Source organism: Gigantopelta aegis, chromosome 4 (assembly GCF_016097555.1).
Source record: "Gigantopelta aegis isolate Gae_Host chromosome 4, Gae_host_genome, whole genome shotgun sequence".
Lineage (NCBI taxonomy): Eukaryota > Metazoa > Mollusca > Gastropoda > Neomphalida > Peltospiridae > Gigantopelta > Gigantopelta aegis.
In genome coordinates this window covers 117767005-117788716 of record NC_054702.1, presented here as the reverse complement: position 1 = coordinate 117788716, position 21712 = coordinate 117767005, and the positions used below count along the sequence as shown (strand labels likewise).

Sequence of the window (21712 nt, the reverse complement as noted above, 5' to 3'; positions counted from 1 at the left end):
TGTTAATTACCGATTGCCATGATTTTGATAATAGTTCTGGAGGCTTTAAAAATCTAAACATCAATCAAGAAAACCCAATGATGAATGGCATTTGAGTGCGACGCAGTTAATTTATCAACAAAATATCCAAGCGGAGCTTACTTTGGTAAAAGATAACCTGACCTCTGGCTTATAACGTTAATTTTAGCAGCGGTTCAACCATCCGCCATGCCCGCCAGTGTTTCTGTGATGAAAGTGTATCTATCGGCCGATGTCAAAATAAATTTGTAGTAAGAATAAGCCTATACCAGCTGGTGACGTCATTAGGCAGCCCATTAACAGACAATGGGTGGTCGGACAGTTAGCGGCTCGAACATAGATGTGTAATTTGACATATATAATCTGTTCTCATGATTAGATAAAGAATAATATGTTCATTTCTGACATAAAAACTTCTCAGTATTTAACGACTTCTGTACGTAATATGAACGCTACAGAAATTGTCTTTATGATGTCATTACAAAACAACCCTGTTCCTCACTTAACCTATGATGTATTTCTGCCAGAAAATTTGCGACCGGTATATCGGTGATTTTACCACCTGAAATTTTTAGCAGGGATCCAATCAGATTCGTTCTTACAAATGTGTTGAATTAGAATATTATTATTATATACTCCAAGTCCAAGTACAGGCTAAATATAGCGATAGGTGAATAGAACTGACGGAAGTTTTTTTCGTCATAGCGGATTGATTTTCGACTTGGCAGCATTTTTTATCAGCTTGGCGGACCCGTCTGCGAAAATCTTCAGCTTGGCGGCGCAAATTCTCAGCTTGGCGGGTGTACAAGCCGCTTACTGGGGTTGGAGAACACTGGCTCCAGATAATTGGTCAAAAACAACAAAACAATATAATGGACCAACAAAATATTTATTTATTAGGTCTTCTTTTCAAACTTGCTTATTTGCATCTTATTTGTTTAAGAAATAAACAATAACAGCCATTCAAACATTAACTACCTTACTGATTGCCAAATTAGCCAAATGCTAATGTTTAAATACAAAGTGGCAATAATTTTTAGTCTTTTGCTGATGAAATATCCCTTAAATTAACCACAAATTTGTAATTTAATGTTATTTTGTAAAAGACATTACCGGGGTGATTGTTATAAATTGTTATACCATGGTACGATATGACTTTCAGTTATGGTACGAAATGACTAGGGTACGAAATGACTTTTTGCAATGGTACGAAATGACCATGGTACGAAATGACCAAGGTACGAAATGATCAGGGTACGAAATGACCAAATTAGGTACGAAATGACCAAATTAGGTACGAAATGACTATGGTATGAAATGACCATGGTACGAAGTGACTAGCAACCGTTGATTCACTGCATGGTCAAGTGGATACAGTGCTCGGCTACAGTCCTGGTGGTCTGGAGTTGAAATTCAGCACTACGTCATATTTGTTTAATGCAATACCCAGTTCATATGGCTAATTCAATACCCCAATAGTGGGGAAAATACAGAACTCTTTCCGCATATATATTTATAAACACACAGGCACAATTGTTATTCAAGTACCTACCTTTTTATTTGTATTTCTACGCTTCACATGAGCACTAAACTGGCCACTAAGTAGCTACGTTTACTGCATGTGTGTCAAAAACGATAAAATGCATCATCAGTAAATATTGTATATTACGTGACCTGTTTTGGTGAGTGATACGTTTATTGGTATAGCTTACAGCAAAAACTTTCCAACACAATATTTTTCTATGTTTTATGAAAACATGTATGTTGTTCAACAAAACATGCACTTATAATAATTTATACGAAATATTTTAAGACAAATTACAAAATGGAGTCCTCGAGAACTAATGTTAACAGACATTTTTGGAAAATTAATATAACAATTATGATGTCTTGAAATCGTATTATAACTTGAAAAAATTAATGATTATAATGGTAAAGGTTCTAATAGACCAAATCAATTCCTATTGCCAATAATGTTAACGTTTACTAATAAAACTGATATAAGCAACACACCCAGGAAGTACAGCAATAAAAGTGTAGTACCTCACATCTAATCTACCTAGAAGAAAATAGGGGGTCACGTACCATTTAAGAGATTTAATTAATGTTTTTATAAGCAATCGTCATTCAGGGCACATGCTGTCGTTCGTTGGCTAATTGAAAAAAAAAAGGCTAATAAAATTTGCAAGTGGCTAAAATTTTAGCTAAGCCATTTTCTATCTTCTCATATGAACAAATGGTTACGTAATCATTCTGAAACCTTGAACATAATAATAATACCTAATATGCAATTAGTGTAATAGCGATTTCATGGGCGGTAATGAGAAACAGTGTCATCCAGAATACAGTGTAATGATGTTTGCTTATTTTAATAATCAAGGTTATTAATTTTAATGTTGATGTCTATTTGTAAAAAACAATAGTTGTTTGCATCAATGAATTCTCAACTGCAGTTTCGTTTATTTCTTTTGTCTTTGTTAATTTCGCACCCATGGCTGAAAAATCAAAGTAATATATTAACTGGGAATACAGTTTTATCATTCAAATTTATTCCAGCTTATACATAATGAGCTGAAAAAGACACATTCTTATAAAACTATTCATATATAAAAACTAAATACAGTACTGAGCAAAACAATTTCATTATGGTTAATAAAAATCCCATTTGGCTAATGTTTTGGTTACAGGCATTTTTGACCAGGGTGAGCCCAGGTCATTTTCACTGAAAATTGCAGTTCTATTTTTTGGGGTGCCCTGCATTAGTTTCAACCTGTGCCATATACTGCATTTAACAGGTGTATAACAAATAAAAAGGTATTTATTTATTGTCAATGGCTAATAGTTTTTGCACAAATAATCAATGTCACATATTACTACCAATCACACCCACAGCTGCTTTTACTCCGTAAATATTTGACGGTGCACCTCGAATTCTGGCACCGAACTCTCTTCTTTGGTACTATGCAAGCTATACCCCAAAAAGGTTTTTTTTTTAAGGTATCCAACTAGGTGTTTTTATGACTATTAGAATCTTCTGTGTTCCTACAGTGCAACCTGATTTAATGTATACCTCATGAAGCATCAGTGTTATGCAAAGTTGTATACAAATGCAATGTATAATATTTAAAACAAATAATAAATAAAAATACTACTGTTGAAGGTACATACTATGGGCTGGTTATGTATGTTTAGTTGTAGTGTGTGCATGCATAGTCAGTGTTTCATTTCCAATAAATCAATCCCTTAAAACTCATTTATTGCAGTGACTCTGTGTTTTGAAGACTTTAATGGGCATATGATAAGAACTTCACTAGAAAAAAAAAACATATTACATATGGCATCTGAAATGAATACCACTGCATCCACAAACAGTAGTGAATCAGCAGTGTTCGAGATTAACGGTATCCCGATATCCCGGGGATACCAGAATTTAAATTTGGATACCAGACTTCAAGAATCCAGTATCCCACCGGGATACCATATAATGTTGTTGTTGTTTTTAATCCTGCATTTTTATTTTTCACTGAAACAATGAAAGTCCTCATTTACTGGTGAAGTTAAGTAACAGTATTTTTGAGCTCGTACCAAGTCATAATATCTCCCCCAACTCGAACCCAGTCTAATGCTACACTGGAGCAATAGCGGCGTAGCAAAAGACTGGGAACTGCTAAGTTGCTACACTGGAGCAATAAGGGCATAGCACTAGACTAAGTCGCTATTATTTTTTGTTGGATGTTTCCTCCCTTCAAATTTTATTTGGGATATACATTCCACATCTGCAGAAAATTGATACAGGCAGGTTTATCATTAGTAATGTCAGAAACACTTGTAGATTACTGCTAAATATTAATTTATGCCAATATTATGCAAAAATAGATGCAGCAAATCTTTTTGCCAATTCCATTTGATTGCGAATTTCACGAATTCTGCAATTTCGGTTGCGGCATAGCAATATTGACTTGGAACGAGAACAATGTGATCCCAAGTTTGTTACGATGTTGTTTATGAATTTAATTTAAGTGGGATACTAAATTCTCATGTGGGATACCAGATTTTGAAATGTTAGTATCCAAATGGGATACTGCCCAAAAGTTTTAATCTCGAACACTTGGTGAATTAATGTGGTACACATCATAGTGAAGAAAACACCCAAGGTGTGGACTATGCTTAGATCTCAAGTCACTGAATGCAATATTTTTAAACCCATCAGCCTAGTTGGTTTTCACATATGTATTATTAAATCCACTGACAGCTACCAATATTTCTGTTGATATTTTATTAATAATCTCCAGAGATTGGTGTTTACAGACATGTATCATTTCTAGAGTTATCATTAGGCTTTGACATTTTTATTTTTTATTTGTCATAAGAAAAGCACATTCAAAGCATCAAAAGTGTGCGAAACTCACAAAAACAATTGTAAAAAATTCTGTATTTGACCAAGCTAAAAAGTAAATTAAAATTACAGCAGAAATCAGGTTCTTTAAATATAGTCATTCCAGAGTCAATTGCATTCAAATAAACATTGTTAATGGAGTTCTAATATCAGCTAAAATAATTTTTTAAATAAAAATAAATTATTACTAATACGGTAGCTTATTTCATCTTGCCTAGATTTATTATCCTAAATAAGATTAGTGTTATATGACATGTCCATCACCTTGGATAGGCCCTACATAAGCTTTCAAATCTTTTAAGTAAAAAATATGGGCCAAAATCTCCAATTCATTAACACAGACTTTTTTTCAAACGCTATAATTCTCAGCACCGGCCTTGGTGGCGTCGTGGTTAGGCCATCGGTCTACAGGCTGGTAGGTACTGGGTTCTGATCCCAGTCGAGGCATGGGATTTTTAATCCAGATACCGACTCCAAACCCTGAGTGAGTGCTCCGCAAGGCTCCACTTGCACCGACCAATGATCCATAACTGGTTCAACAAAGGCCATGGTTTGTGCTATCCTGCCTGTGGGAAGCACAAATGAAAGATCCCTTGCTGCTAATCGGAAAGAGTAGCCCATGTAGTGGCAACAGTGGGTTTCCTCTCAAAATCTGTGTGGTCTTTAACCATATGTCTGACGCCATATAACCGTAAATAAAATGTGTTGAGTGCGTCGTTAAATAAAACATTTCTTTCTTTCTATAATTCTCAGCAGTGGACTGTAAATTATGCCACGGTCATGGTCATTTTGGACTCCCATGCCTGAGTGTAACCTAATTAAGCAATTATGACTGTCAAATAAAAGTAAATGGCACACAATATAAAATACTGATAATATAGTGAATATATGCTATATGTTCTAACAGACTAAATCAATTTCTATTGCTGATAATGTTAACGTTTACTAATAAAACTGATATAAGCAGCGTATCAACACGCCCAGGAAGTACAGTAATAAAAAGTGTGGCACCTCACATCTAATCTACCTGCAAGAAATTGGGCAGGGGGTGTCACATACCATTTCAGAGATTTAATTACTGTAAACCGTGAAACAAATACGTGTGTATAAATTTTGTGTCGTTCGCATCCAACCTTATGTCGCGAAATTAATACGCACGCACTATTTTCCAGTTTGAAGTGTGCTTAAAGTGATGTCTCGATTTTCTAGTAAAAAATAAAGGAAAACACAACAAAATACAGTCATAACTCAATTTATTGAAAGTTGTATTAGAATATTCATTTTACAAAAGGTAACACAAATAAGTTAATAACTGGTAATTAATACTGATCAGAAACAAAAATATTCAGAAATAATTACTAGTAGTTGGGAATAATAGTTGGTGAACTTGGTTTTTAACAAGTCTTTGAATTCCTTATTTTCTGACAAGTCCAACGGTTTATTGTTTTATCTACCAAAGGGTGTTAACAGTTAACAACTGAAGCTGTGAGTTGTGATTCTAATACAGGTGAGGTGGGTAGGGCCTAATCCCCTCTATAGACTGTACCAGGCACAATTGCTTGATGTAGAATAACAGAATATTGATTTACAGACAGTAACTTTATAACAATTATAGTGAGCTGTCTTTATCCACTTTTTTTTTTTTTTGAGCTGTCAACGGTCATTCGCGAAATTTACACATCGTGAACATGCGCTAAGGTATACATTCGCGAAAAAAACGTCGCAATATTAATATGATTTACAGTAATGTTTTTATTAGCAACCGTAAGTTTTGCTAATAAATGCAGTTCTATTTTTGGGGGTACACTGCATTAGTTTGAACCTCTACCATATACTTCATAACAAGTATATAACAAATAAAAGTGTATTTATTCATTGTCAATGGATAATAGTAATTGCACAAATAATCAATATCACATACCAGTATTACTACCAATCACACCCACAGCTGCTTTTACTCCATAAATATTTGACCGTGCACATCGAACTTTGATACGGAACTCTCTTTTTTGGTACCATGCAACTTATAATTGTTTGATTAAAAAAATATAAGCTGTATTCTGATTTTTAAAAAATATATAAACAGATATTCAGAAAGATATTTATGTTAAAACATATAAGGACCATATATTTTTGGCAAGTATCTGTAAAGAGAGCTTTACCAGCAGACGCCATGACGAGATACCAGTACAGCTGAGAAGAGACAGAAATAGCTTTTAAAATTAAGTTTTCTTCAAAGTAGGCCTACAGTCTTTGAAAGTCATAGAAAAAAGGTATTAAGAAATATCCCTTGTTTATGAGTGTGTAAAGTTCAATCTTGCTTTCTTTATTTTTACAAACATTTCTGTGAATATGATGGACATTTGTTTACTTTCCCCATGCAAAAGTCAAATTTGTCAAAAATATTCAAATATACGTAGATTATGGCTAGTAATATTCAATGTTGGGCTAATAAATAACTACTATTGCCATGCCAGATGGCTAGTGAAATTTGTTTGTCAGATGTTGCAGTTAAGTCTATTTTGTGAATATGAATATCCTGCCCTCCACCCCCACCCAAATGTTAGTGTTTCTAAGCTATATCTCTCTCTTCAGGTGACATCCATGCAATTTTTACTATTATTTAGTAAAATTGTATTAACTTAGTAAAGTAGGGCTAGTGAATTTGTAATTGTGGCTAGTAAATTTTAAAAATCATTGATCCCATGGCTAGTGGATTTTATAAAAATTCTAGAAGCCCTGCCCATCCATCCCATTTTTGGCACCTTCCTACACTTGTGGACTGCCAAGTCTATCCTGGTGTATATTGCCGTGTATTAGCCGACTTTTCAAGTCTAGAAATACTTTCCAAAAGAAGAGAGTCGGCTTATACATGGAGGCAACAAATTGGTTCATAAAATTCCGATCGAAAACACTCCCGACCCCGACTTACAAATTTTGATCAGACCCTTAGAGCCTTTCACAGTTTATGTAACAATAATTTGTGCACAATATAAATAATACACCCCATCATGCAATATTATGTAGTTTTTTGTTCTTGAATGCATTAATAATTTGATGAATAATAATAAAAATTACTTGTTTTATTTTCATTTCAATGGTAAAAACGTGTTCCGCCATCTTTGTTTGACACCTCTGTCTATATTATTTTGTAAGCTCTTATTTGATTGGATTAGACAATTTTGTGTAAACAACAGCCATGGACCACAGAATCGTTTTTCTGTGTGGAGGGGAAAACAGGGATTAAACATGCCTTAATGAGTTGGAAAAATATCCGCTCGGTCCCCCCCTCCCCATACCCTAACCCCAACCTAAACACTAAACCCTAACCCTAAACCATAAACCATAAACCCTAACCCCAACCCTAAACCCTAACCCTAAACCCTAAACCCTAACCCCAACCCTAAACCCTAAACCCTAACCATAACTAAAAATAATAATGGAGGGGACCGGGCGGATATTATACCTGAATGGATTGTGGAAAACACCCATAAGCGTACAAGATGGAGCAGTATAGTATTTCATGATGTTGATAATTATCTATAATCTGTCGCATCATTCTATACAAAAAAAAATTGTAAATAATTTCTGGAAATAAAAAAAAAACAATTTTGGTGTGCAATTTACAAATCAGTTGGCTAAGAAATAAATAACTTGTAGTAAATTCTACAGTATGAAAAAAGGTGTTCCTGTGGGACGAACTATAGCTAGAAAGTTATTGTACAACTGATACTGTCATGTAATATTTTTGATAGTAATCTTGGATGTAGCTAACAGTTTCCTACTAATTTTCAGGTAATTGTGGAGATTTAATGTAAAACCATATTCCAAGAAGTAATACAGCATGTAGTATCTAAGAGCTGTTTGACAGTTTAACACTGATGAATTCAGCAACCAGTAATTCTGAGAGTAAAAGGAAAACCTTTTCCTCAGCAAGAAGTGAGGCAGTGGATGACGACTTGAATATCACATCGGATGATGATGTGTTTGTTTCTACCAGTCAGGCCCGTGTGCAGCAAAGATGGCCCAGTCGAATGATACATAGAAGTCACAGCTCTCCTGAGTGCCTGCCGGATCTGCTAAAAAACATTCCAATTTGCTCATATGATGATCCACAAAATCCATCTGGTGCAAAGAGTGCAGACACAAATTCTTTGATGCAAGTAGGTGATGGCAAGGATGTTGGTAATCCAAAGAAAGTCATTAACCGGTCCAAGTCGGTTCATTTTGAAACACCAGAAGATGAGGCTGCCCCCATATCTGCACATGGTCAAGAAAGCAGACAGGTGTTCAGGAATCTCAAGTCCAGTGGGTATGGCACCGGTGAGAGTTCCCTGCAGTCTCAAGCCAGTCAGAGGTCAGACTTCAGCGATTCTTGTGCTGCTAGTAGTAGTACTGAGTTACCATATCTGAGTATTTTTCAGTCTTCTACCCAGTTATCCGACTCCCATACTGTATACATCCGTGAGAGCATGAATGTGCCAGATCTGAGTATTTTCGAGAAGACCAGTGGAGGAAGCTTACGTCTTGATCCTGGCCTAGATTGCTTTGATGAGCCCGACTCTGGAACCATGATGGCTACATGTGATCCACAAGTTGAAACTCAGGACAGCACCACGTCTCCGACCCTGTCTAAGCTGTATGACGAAAAGATACTGGAGGAATCGATGCAGCAAGGCTCCTGTCCATTGAGTCAAACCCACGCAGACGCCAAGAGGATTCTCACCGACATCGCACTGATGCATCATGGTGACAAGCAGCAACTGGCTCGGTGCCTGCTGGAGATGTCGTCCCTAGAAATGGCCACGCCTCAGCACATGTTTGACCTGGCCAATACTATTCAGCAGATCATGTCGGACAGCTCCACACCACCACCCCCTAGTGTCAGTCCTCACACCATGTTACAGTATGCCGGTACTGGTAAGTTGAAATATTTCTCACAGTGTCACTGTATGCCAATACTGGTAAGTTGAAACATTTCTCACACAATGTCACTGTATGCCAATACTGGTAAGTTGAAACATTTCTCGCACAATGTCACAGTATGCCAATACTGGTAAGTTGAAACATTTCTCACACAATGTCACAGTATGCCAATACTGGTAAGTTGACACATTTCTCACATTGTCACAGTATGCCGATACTGGTAAGTTGAAACATTTCTCACAATGTCAGTCCTCACACAGTGTCACTGTATGCCGATACTGGTAAGTTGAAACATTTCTCACACAATGTCAAAGTATGCCGATACTGGTAAGTTGAAACATTTCTCACATAATGTCACTGTATGCCGATACTGGTAAGTTGAAACATTTCTCACACAATGTCTAAACCGGACCCTCTGTAAACTGGAATTCCCTCAAAACTAAATATTTTTTATGGTTCCTTTTTAAATATTGTTACAAAAAATAACCCCTCTAAACCAGACTATTTACTTGGTCATTTGGGTATCTCTTTAGAGGGGTTCACATATATGGTGGCTTCTATATATATAATTTTTCCCACTTTTGGATTTAACAAGTTTACAAAAAAACATTCTTCATGTTGTCTCAATGCCATTCCGCATACAGTTTTACAGTATGAAGTTATAGAGTAAAATGACAACAGTTATAGAGTAAAATGACAACAGTTTTACAGTATGAAGTTATAGACTAACGTGACTTAACAGTTTTACAGCATGACGTTATAGAGTAACGTGACTTAACAGTTTTACAGTATGAAGTTATAGAGTAACGTGACTTAACAGTTTTACAGCATGACGTTATAGAGTAACTTGACTTGACAGTTTTACAGCATGACGTTATAGAATAACGTGACTTAACAGTTTTACAGCATGATGTTATAGAGGATCTTGACTTGACAGTTTTACAGCATGACGTTATAGAATAACGTGACTTAACAGTTTTACAGCATGATGTTATAAAGTAATGTGACTTAACAGTTTTACAGTATGAAGTTATAGAGTAACGTGACTTAACAGTTTTACAGTATGAAGTTATAAAGTAATGTGACTTAACAGTTTTACAGTATGAAGTTATAGAGTAACGTGACTTAACAGTTTTACAGTATGAAGTTATAGAATAACGTGACTTAACAGTTTTACAGTATGAAGTTATAGAATAACGTGACTTAACACGTCAAGTGACAAACAACCACCAGGAATTTAATTAGTGCATTCCTATTATTTTACTTTTGCCATTAACTTAGCTTGTTTTGAGTCAGATGTACATTTCAGCACTTTACAGTGTATGATGTTCAGTATCATATATTTACACCTTGTGTATTTTGCATTTTCACTGTCTCCATGTTGGTGTGCAAGTGAGCTGATTTTTGTCAGTACAAACCCTAAAGCAAATGTTTTATTTGGTTTTGGTGGCATTTGCTATTTTTTCAGATATCTTTCATGAAGAGAACACAGAGGAAGCAGATCAAATACTACAGGTGACATTTCTAGAGCTGGGTTGTATTGAAATTTCAGGTTCGGTATCAGTATCAGTATTTTTGGGGTGATTTACCTCGGTATCAATACAGTATTCAATATTGACACAATACCGATATCGGTATACTCTTCTTTAAATGCCCGAGTTACGGCTCACCTGCTAAATTCATATCTTTTTTCAAGTTCAAGTTTATTTACAACTCATCAGCTTATATAATAAATACATGTCTATATGCAGTATGTACAGTATAATGGTGGGGAGTGATTTTCACATAATATGGTAAATCATCTAAATATAATTAGGCCCTCATCTCTATCTTCTTTTCAGCTATTTTGCGTTAGTCAGGTATATTGTTAGTGCTTTACTAAATGGTAGGAAACATTTTTCAAAACCATAATTTTTGTATTTTGAGATTTGCTCGGTACGGTAAATCAATATTGACATAATACCAATATTGGACAGTATACACGGTATACAGCCAAAGCTCTAGACATTTCTGTCTTCTCTATCCAAGGTCGATTAGCCAGAACATGCACAGCTTTAATATGGATTTAAAAATAATGTATTATGACCGCCAGAGGATCGTACAATACAGTTGTTATTCCTAATGTATGAGCCAGTGCTCCACAACTGGTGTAACAAAGGCCGTAGTATGTACTATCCTGTCTGTGGGATGGTGCATATAAAAGATCCCTTGCTGCTAATCGAAAAGAGTAGCCCATGAAGTGGCGTCAGCGGGTTTCCTCCCTTAATATCTGTGTGATCACCATATAACTAACTAAAATGTGTTGAGTGCATCATTAAATAAAACATTTCTTTCTTTCTTTTCCTAATGTATGATATTGATGATACCGAAACACACTTTGGCAGTAATCTCACATTTCATTAAGATACTAGCCAAGCTAACTTTGATCGACTTGAAAGCAAGGTCTACTAAATTCAATAACGTTTAGCTGGTGTTACTGCAGATGCTATAAAAGAATGAATTGTTCAAATTATATTAATATTATAATTATGGTTGTAAATATGTTTTGACTTTCCCAGGATCTTTATGAGAATGAGTACAGGGCAGAGACAAACTTGAGCAATATCAACTTTTACCTTATAAGAATCCTGGAAAGAGCATACCGGTGTCATGACCAGATGTGCAGAGATGAAGAGTGTTGCAAGGTAGGCTTCAACATCTTAGCAGAACTTCATGTCGTAGCTTCGTCCCCAAACCAAATTGATCTCTGATGGACGTGATTTGTAATTTCATACTTAACATTAAAATACTGCCATGGAAGTGTTCAAACCTTGCCTGTTAAGGAGAGCTATCACTCTGGCTCCCATTACTCCCGACTAGACTAGTTCAAGGAAAGTCATTTTTACCTCCCCTTAGCATGTGAATTAAAAAAAAGAGAAGTACATTGAAACCCCGCTAATAAGATCATACTTATTAAGTCCATGGGTGGTCTTATTAGTGGATTACTATCATTTTAAGTCGATTCCAAATTATATACAATTATAACAAAAGAAATAGATTGCAAATCTCATTTATTTGAATTATCTACAGTGAACACTAAAATAGAAAATGCAAAAAATTTGCTATCATAATATGGTCGCTTTGACAGGATCAAAATGCACTAAAAACAACCAATAAGACTGACTTTACTGGTTGTACTCTGCAATCAGGGGTGGTCTTAATACTGGGGTAGTTTAACCTATAAAATAATATGGAAATATTCCGGTTTTTAAAAAAGTGGTCTTAATATTGGGGTGGTCGTTAGGTGGAGTTTCACTATACTTCAAAGGGATTAAATATCAATATTCAATATGTTAATATTTTAAATGGCTCCAGAATTTTCTGGTGCAACCTCACGAGTCCCTACTTTCCCTCTGGACAACCAAGAACATCCTTAACAGTTATTCACTCCCTTCTATTTCGTTTCACAACAAGGTCTAACTTTTAGAGATAAGATTTCAATTTTCTGCTTTCAAAATTTTAAATTTATATTTGAGATTGATGTCAGCATTAACATATGCAATGATTCTGTTTCCATGAGACTACAAATGTATCTTTAGCAGGTTAAAAATATAAACTTCACAAGGTTCATATTATCTGGGTGAAAACTTGGAAATAAATTTGATTCTGGAAAGTATGAAGCAGAAACTAAATGTGAATTTAATATTTAGATAGAATCTTGTTACTTTAAATATCATTCCTCTGGAGATGTGTTTGTTTGTGCATTCATGTTACACAGATTACCGGTGTCAGTTTTCAAAATGGCTTTCTACACTGGGTGTTTGTATGGTTTCCATGTTCATCTTCTCAGCTACTATGTCACTAAGTTGCTTTTATTTAACACAGGTGAAGAAATTGATAAATAATTTTAAGACGGCCGTGCAGTGCAACCAGCAACCAAAGAAGACAGATATCCAACTTCTGTACAGCCTACGAGCCCACAGTGAGCGCTGTGATGCCTTGAAGTGCTCTGTGCCCTGGTGTGCCCTGCTCAATAAAGTGTATGTACATTAACCCTTTATACTCTCACCATAATATGCCCACACAGGGCTCAACCTTAGCGGTAGCCCGGGCTGTCTTGGCTACTAGTTTATCGCTAGGGCTACCAAATGTCTAAACCCGGTAGTCTGCTGGGCTACTAGTTTATCGCTAGGGCTACCAAATGTCTAAACCCGGTAGTCTGCTGGGCTACTAGTTTATCGCTAGGGCTACCAAATGTCTAAACCCAGTAGTCTGCTGGGCTACTAGTTTATCGCTAGGGCTACCAAATGTCTAAACCCGGTAGTCTGCTGGGCTACTAGATTTTTTTGCATGTTTGATTTAACACCCGAAAGCCGATCTATTTTTGGTGCTGGAGTGTCATTAAATATTCATTCAGTAACGTAAATTGCTATAAATTATGTAGTTTTCATAAATGTATATTTCACAGTATACTGCTCATGATTTAAAGCAATAACATCCTAAAACAATGTTTAATTAAAATTAAATGATTTTTTTTTTTAAATTTATTTAACTTATTGGCTACCAATTTTTACTAAGTACTGCCAGATTTGACAACCTAGGCTTCCACTGAAAAACATTACGGTCAAGGCCTACCACAGTGAGCGCTGTGATGCCTTGAAGTGCTATGTGCCCTGGTGTGCCCTGCTCAATGAAGTGTATGTACATTAACCCTTTATACTCTCACCTGGGGATGGGACGATTATTCGATGTTAACGAAAACATGGTTTTAGGTCCACGGTTCGGTGCACCATTTCCCAATTTGCGAACCGCCATATGTCGGCCAGTGTTTTTACTTTCTCACCAGACTGAATCCTAAGTAACGGGAAATGCTTTATGTGTAAGCGCACTGTAATGTAGGATTGAGTTTATCAATTTATTATCAAAATCAATCAATAAATGTTATTACTCAAGCCATTTTCTGTTGTGAAGAGATTAAATACATGTCATAGTCTAATGCTGACATTCTTCAGATACACCGTAAACCGGGCTATTTTTTTTTTAATTGAAACGTGTCGTGCCATGTGCTGTGACCAGTCAAGCATAGTTAATCCTCAGCCACATTCATGTCAGTAATGCCAGAAAATACTAATTAATACTTTAATTTTAACAGAACAGCACATTATGAACTATTTAATAATATCACGTTTTTAATGAAAAACAACTTTTGTTTAAATTTTATAACCGGAAGTAGTATTTTATATCAAAATACTATGATTAGAACTGAGTGTAAAATTCAGAATTATTTCGATCAAACGTGGAAACTGGTAAAACATTATGAAAAGGACCGATAAATGTTAACTTCGCCTATTTTTATCAAACTTCTCCACTTCTGGGAAGGGAGAAGTCACTTCTACTTTTTCACTTCTAGATTAGGGCCTGCCTTTACACTGACACCATAATATTCCCACATTTGTTGCCTTTAAATGTGATGTGATGTGTGTTGAATAAAATGCAATTTATATCTGAACCCTTTATGTATATGTTAATAATGAATGCTGTGACAGTGCCCCATAACTGGTGTATCAAAGGCCATGCTATGTGCTGTCCTGTCTGTGGGAAAGTGCATATAAATGTTTGACATCCAGTAGCCACTGATTAATGTGGTGTAGTGATGATGTTAACAGTTTGACATCCAGTAGCCACTGATTAATGTGGTGTAGTGATGATGTTAACAGTTTGACATCCAGTAGCCACTGATTAATGTGGTGTAGTGATGATGTTAACAGTTTGACATCCAGTAGCCACTGATTAATGTGGTGTAGTGATGTTGTTAACAGTTTGACATCCAGTAGCCACTGATTAATGTGGTGTAGTGATGTTAACGGTTTGACATCCAGTAGCCACTGATTAATGTGGTGTAGTGATGTTGTTAACAGTTTGACATCCAGTAGCCACTGATTAATGTGGTGTAGTGATGTTGTTAAACAAATGAAATTTTTTGAAGATTTAAAAACCACATTTTTAATTGAACATCTCATGAATGATTGATAATAGGCAAATTGGTACCCAGACGTGTCAACAACATGTTCTGTGGATAGACCTTTTACTGTCAGACTGTTCAAACTATCCTAACACTAAGCCAATCCTTAACCCTAAACATCTGTCGGCAAGCTGTCTGTCAGTTAAACATATAACACTGCAAGGTTTTTTTTACTGCTTTGAGCCAAAATGGAAACACCTCTTGATAGTTTTGAGCTTGGTAAAATATTGAGTTGAATTTGCAGAGATCCATGGGATGTTTCTGAAGCGATTAATGAAATATTTACTGACTTCGAAGGACCGATCCTGACACTGTGTGAAGACCCCGAGTCAACAGTACAGAAATTTCTATTTGTAAGCATTATTAAAGGGACACACCCTAGTTACGGCTAGTTGTTAACCATTACGGCGTTGTTTTTAGCTATTAAACCCATTTTTTCACAAATAAAATTGCACTTTACTTACCGTTTATTATTTAGAATATACATTTCCATTCACCTGAAGTGTTTTTTGGTAATCCTGGTAATCCTGGTGTTTGTAATACCACAAAATGCATTTTTCGTATTTCTGAAAAACGGACGCACATTGGAGAAAAAAAACGTTGAGCAGACAAGGTCTAATCTATTTTTAGACGGGATATTTCCATTTCAGTGTCACAGACGTTGGTATACCACGTGACCGTTATCACTTTGGTTGGGTTTGTTTTCTCGTGCACGGTTCGCACAATCAACATCCGATTTGTTGTTGTTCATTTGTGAGATTGTGAGTAAGTATCTCAATACAAAATGTTACAAACCCTTAAAACCAATAATTTTGCTAAGTCCTACGATATCTGGAGAGGGGATACAACCAGGACAGAACAGTTGGAACATGTCCAGGAGAGGTGAAAAGAACGCACCCCAAGTCTGTGAAATTTGTCATGATGTAGGCATTGTTGTGCTTCGAGCGACATCTACCGGTGACATCAGAATACAAACTTTCAAAATTATTTCAAGCAATTGGGACATGGGGATTCCCATGGTATTTATCGATATAAAACCTGCTTTTTCACTCCATTTGATAAAAAACGTGATCTAAGTGTGTTACAGGTTTGTAGATTAACCAAATTATAATTTATTTTCGCTGGATGGAACTAGGGTGTGCGGCTTTAAATTGTAGTTGTTCGAAGGGTTGATATGTTTGTCTATGTTGTACATTAACATTAATAAAGCTAAGTGAAGTATATTTTTACTTTAAATTGTAGTTGTTCGAAGGGTTGATATGTTTGTCTATGTTGTACATTAACATTAATAAAGCTAAGAGAAGTATATTTTTACTTTAAATTGTAGTTGTTTGAAGGGTTGATATGTTTGTCTATGTTCTACATTAACATTAATAAAGTTTTTTATCCACTGTAAACTTCGTCTAGACATCAGTGATCTTAATGGTCGTAAATTCTTTCGATGTATATCAGATGATCCGTCTTGTTCTCGTGGGCAATAGAAGATACAGATCATTTCATTCTCTACTGTCCCCTGTACAATGAACAAAGAAATAATTTCATGTCAAACTATTTACATCTAAATTATAAAATGATCTTATTGGGAAATACAGAATTTAATGAACAAGAAAATTAAGAAATTATTAAAACTACTTTAAAATACATAACTGCTACTAAACGTTTTTGCTAAAGTTAAAACTTTAATTTTATGCTAGAAATTCCCCAATCCAATGTCAAAGTTCTGCAGTTTTTTTACTCACTATACCCCCCTCCTTTTCTCCACCCCTTGTCTTCGTCTTTGTAAGTCTGGTATTTTAACAAATATCTGCATGTAAAATGTAGGGAGAGAACTAAGCCTGTTGACCAATCCCAGTATGTTTTTGTCCAATAAATATTGTTTAAACTAACATTAATAAAGCTAAGAGAAATATATTTTTACTTGAAATTGTTGTTTGCAGGGTTGATGTGTTTGTGTTTCAGTTGGGAGATGATGATGTGCTAAGCTCGGGAACCTTCACAGAAGGGAAGGACTGGTACGTGCTGTCCCCACTAACTGAGTCGGGCAGTGTTTTTCTTGTTCAGGACTTCCGGCCCAAACTGAATGCTGTATTTGTGGTGAAGAAGGTAAACAGACTTGTTTTCACTTTGGAGTTAGTTTGATGCTTTATCTTATTTGATGTCTACAACACATTATGACTGAAATAACAGGGTATTCCATCATTTGTGGTCATTTATGGCACTGTGTATAATATTAGAACTCTACCGGTCCAACCGGAGGGGACTATAGGCTTCAACTCCATTCATCTGTCTGTCCCACATGTAGGTGGGTTTTTTCACAATGCCTTGAAATATTGAGCTAAAATTTTGTGTATAGCTTTATCATGTACTGTTAGAGATCAAGTTTGATATATTGTTATAACCCTTGAACATGGGAGATGAAAGATAAAACAATTATTTTCCAGACATTTTGTGTATAGCTTTATCACATTCTGTTACAGATCAAGTTTTACTTTTATGGGGAGTTACCTATTTTTGACAGAGTTGTGGCCCTTGAACAGATATGAAAAAAAAAATTCAGACTTTTTTTGGCAATGCCTGAAGAGATTGAGATGAAATTTTGTATTGTATATAGCTTTATCATGTATCGTTACAGATCAAGTTTAACTTGAATTATAGGGTTTTACTAATTTTCACAGAGTTAGTGACTTTGAATTTAGGAGACACAAAAGTTTGTTGCACCTGGTTGGAGACATGTATTCAGGGGTCGAATTTTATGCTATTCCGCAAATAGTAAATTTCGAAACGGAATAGTAAAACAATTCTTCCAATATTCCGTCATGAAAGTGAAAATAAAGCACGGAATACCGAAAATCGCCTTCGACTATTCCACTTACGCTTTTTCTTCAGCTACATTTTTCTGCAGAACAAATCCTCGCACTACTAAGACCTTTCTCATGCACTTACCGGTACAAAATAAACGTCTTTTTGATCAAGACTAATGTTTGGAGTGAGTTTGTTTGTAATTCCAGCTAGTTTATATACCAGTCTATGCATTACTGCATAGTAATGCATAGACTGGTATATAAACAATTGTTCGTTATGCAATGTAGTGTTTTCCCTAGCTTGTTTTAGCATGGTGCAGCACCATGCCTCAGTAGTCTAGCACCATCTTGCCTTAATCAGCACCATGCTGCCCTGAGATTAAACAAGCCTTTTTCAGTAATTAATTCTAACATTGCCTTTATAAAACACCCCAAAAGGTATTATTAATTAATAAAATATGCCTTTTAAATCTTTTGCCATTCATTTATTAAAGCAAGCACATAAATTACATTAATGTTTATTTCAATTAATTTTTTTGTATTTTTAATGAAAAACAAGTGCCTCGAAAATGGTGAAAATGCCCCAAAAGTGTATGGTCTACCATGCCTTGCCAAATTTCTAGGGAAATCACTACAATGTTGTACAGGACAGGGGTGTAGGCTGAAGCAAATGGTCCGCTTTCAGAACTAATACATACAGGTTTATGCATATGGAGTTTCTGGTGGTGCAAAAACAAAATAGAAAAAGGTCCACTTGGTTCATATTCGATCCCCAGTCCCAATCACGCTACGCCCATGCAGGGTGACGTAGCAAAGTCAGGAAAACTAGTGGTACGTTAATAATTGAAGGGATAGTACATTTTTAGACGGAATAGTGTTTTTTGGAATTCACTATTCCTTTGGGATAGTGGTAAAAAAAAAAAAATTCAACCCCTGGTATTGAGTGTAATCTAAACTGTTTTCTCTCTTCTGTAGGCAGTTCTTCTTGACTATGATCAACAGTGGCGTGTGTATGAAAACCTGCATGATCTAAACTGTTTTCTCTCTTCTGTAGGCAGTTTTTCTTGACTATGATCAACAGTGGCGTGTGTATGAAAACCTGCATGATCTAAACTGTTTTCTCTCTTCTGTAGGCAGTTCTTCTTGACTATGATCAACAGTGGCGTGTGTATGAAAACCTGCATGGTTTAAACTGTTTTCTCTCTTCTGTAGGCAGTTCTTCTTGACTATGATCAACAGTGGCGTGTGTATGAAAACCTGCGAGGTCTAAACTGGGAACACGTCGTTCAACACCACTGGGTGATGGAGAGAGACACAGCTTTGTTCATTTGCACAGAGTTCCACCACTGTGAGTGCCTGGGCCACAGTTTAAAGTTTGTTTTGTTTAATAACACTACTAGAGCACATCGATTTATTACTCATAAGCTACTGAATGTCAAACATTTGGTCATTGTGACACAGAGGAAATCGGCTACATTTTTCCATTACCAGCAAGGGATCTGTTATATGCACTTTCACACAGACAGGATAGCACAAACCCTGGCCTTTAATATACCAATCGGGGCGGGACGTAGCTCAGTGGTAAAGTGCTCGCCTGATGCGTGGTCGGTTTGGGATTGGTCCTTGTTGGTGGGCCCATTGGGCTATTTCTCTTTACAGCCAGTGCATCACAACTGGTATGTCAACAGCCGTGTCTGTGGGATGGTGCATATAAAAGATTCCTTGCTACTAATGGAAAAAATATACCAGATTTTCTCCCTAAGACTATGTCATAATTACCAAATGTTTGATGTCCAATAGTTGATGATTAATACATCATTGTGCTGAATTGGTGTAGTTAAACAAAACAAAGTGCTTCTGTTTTAAATATACCATCCGGTCTGGTTGGGATTCTAAAAAACCTCACACAATAGATCAGTCTGCTTTTGTGTCACCTATTTTGTCTTTGTGCAATAACTTAAAACTTGTCACAGGATTTTTATGATCGTAACTTGTGACTCAAAAGAAAAGTGTGTTACCTGACATGATCTTGTGTAATCTGCAAACATAAGAAAATATTAAATTCTCAGAATCCTGTCGCAACTGTTCTTGTTACGGTTTAAAGACTACTCCATATAAATTAATATAAATGTGTGATGGCTGTTGCTTCAGCTGTGGTATGTGCTGTCCTGTGTGGACAACAAGTGTTATACATATTCTCAGTGGCCGTAAGCAGTGTATATGTGTACATTAGTTGGGATATAAGTCTGACAGACTTATACATGCAGCACTATGGACTTCTATTAGTGTTACTTGTCAAATCTTTACAATCCTACTACCTGGCTTATTCAATTATTAAGCAATTGACTTGCAGTATTTATACGATATTAAACGAGATTCAATTTCGTATCATGTTTATGTCCTGAGTGAAATAATTTTCAGTTGTCATGAGCTTTAGCGAGTGACAATGAAAATTATTTTACAAGGGACATAAACAGTATATGAAATGGTAACGAGTTTGATATCCTATTTATTACCCATAATCGATCTTAATTTATATCACTCAACTCGTTTGGTTGACGTTCCTGTACGGTTGTACAGCGCCAATCGATGATGTCGCGAAGTGTTACTGTAGAATACTTTATTTTCGTGGGATCAAATTTTCGCGATTTAATGAAAATGGGTCAATTCGCGAACATTTATTTTCGCGAATCCCCCAACCCCCATCAAAAAAACACGAAGTACAGATGTCAATAATTTTGTTTTAAAAACGGAACTTAGTTTTGCCGGTTGTTACGCTAATCTGTAGAACTAATCCTACATGTACATGAGTGCTATACACATAAAACAATAGTTTTCCTGCTTTAACCGATCAAGACTTTATTGTTTACAAGTTAATAAGCTTACAGAAGGTGCTTACCGCGTGCAGTTTTTCTTAATCCTTATAATTGTTATAGCCCAGTCCGGATTTTTTCACTTCCACATTTTTAATATACTGTGATAATGCATGTTTACTTCCTTCGTTGAACGTGTAGACTGTCTGATGAACTGATCGCTAGCACATGCGAAGAAAATCAGCATAAAGCTTTTTAGTGTTAGTATTGTTTTATTATGATGTATGTATGTAACAGCATTTGATTTGTTCGAAAATAGATGACAGCTGCATGGTTCAGGACAATGGCATTTTATTCAACATCACACAATGTATTTTTAAAACCCTGAAACAATCAAAACATTAAATTAAAATACAAGAATATAATACATGACAGTACGATAATAAATACTCATATACGACATGACATTTCCTAGACTACTATGACAAACATATATATCGAATCACATATCACTAATACATGGTTCCTACCAAACAATACATTCACAATACACATGACGTAACACCATATGTTAATCCTTAATACAATTATACAATCCATACTTTACTAATACATTCACTACTAATGTTTACATTCATGTACATTACAACGTCATAAAAATATACACATAAAACAACACAGTCATGTACATACCAAGTGTGTGTAACTAAGGTTGTAACACCTGGCCGGTAACTGACACACGCATTCAGAAATAGCG

The 21712-nt window shown here is 35.7% G+C and overlaps 1 protein-coding gene across 2 annotated transcripts in view; it reads left to right on the top strand.

Moving 5' to 3' along the window:
• Positions 1–21712, top strand: part of LOC121371901 — a 46253-nt gene that overhangs the window by 2430 nt on the left and 22111 nt on the right. The window contains exons 1-8 of one of the 2 annotated variants that reach the window (XM_041498132.1): positions 6600–6687; positions 8210–9334; positions 10809–10855; positions 11899–12024; positions 13205–13359; positions 15586–15694; positions 17301–17444; positions 19355–19490. In XM_041498132.1, coding sequence (XP_041354066.1) covers positions 8296–9334; positions 10809–10855; positions 11899–12024; positions 13205–13359; positions 15586–15694; positions 17301–17444; positions 19355–19490 — 1756 coding nt within the window. In that variant the 5' untranslated portion in view covers positions 6600–6687; positions 8210–8295. Of the gene's footprint in view, positions 1–6599; positions 6688–8209; positions 9335–10808; positions 10856–11898; positions 12025–13204; positions 13360–15585; positions 15695–17300; positions 17445–19354; positions 19491–21712 lie in introns of those variants that run through there. The other variant, XM_041498131.1, reaches the window with a different exon arrangement.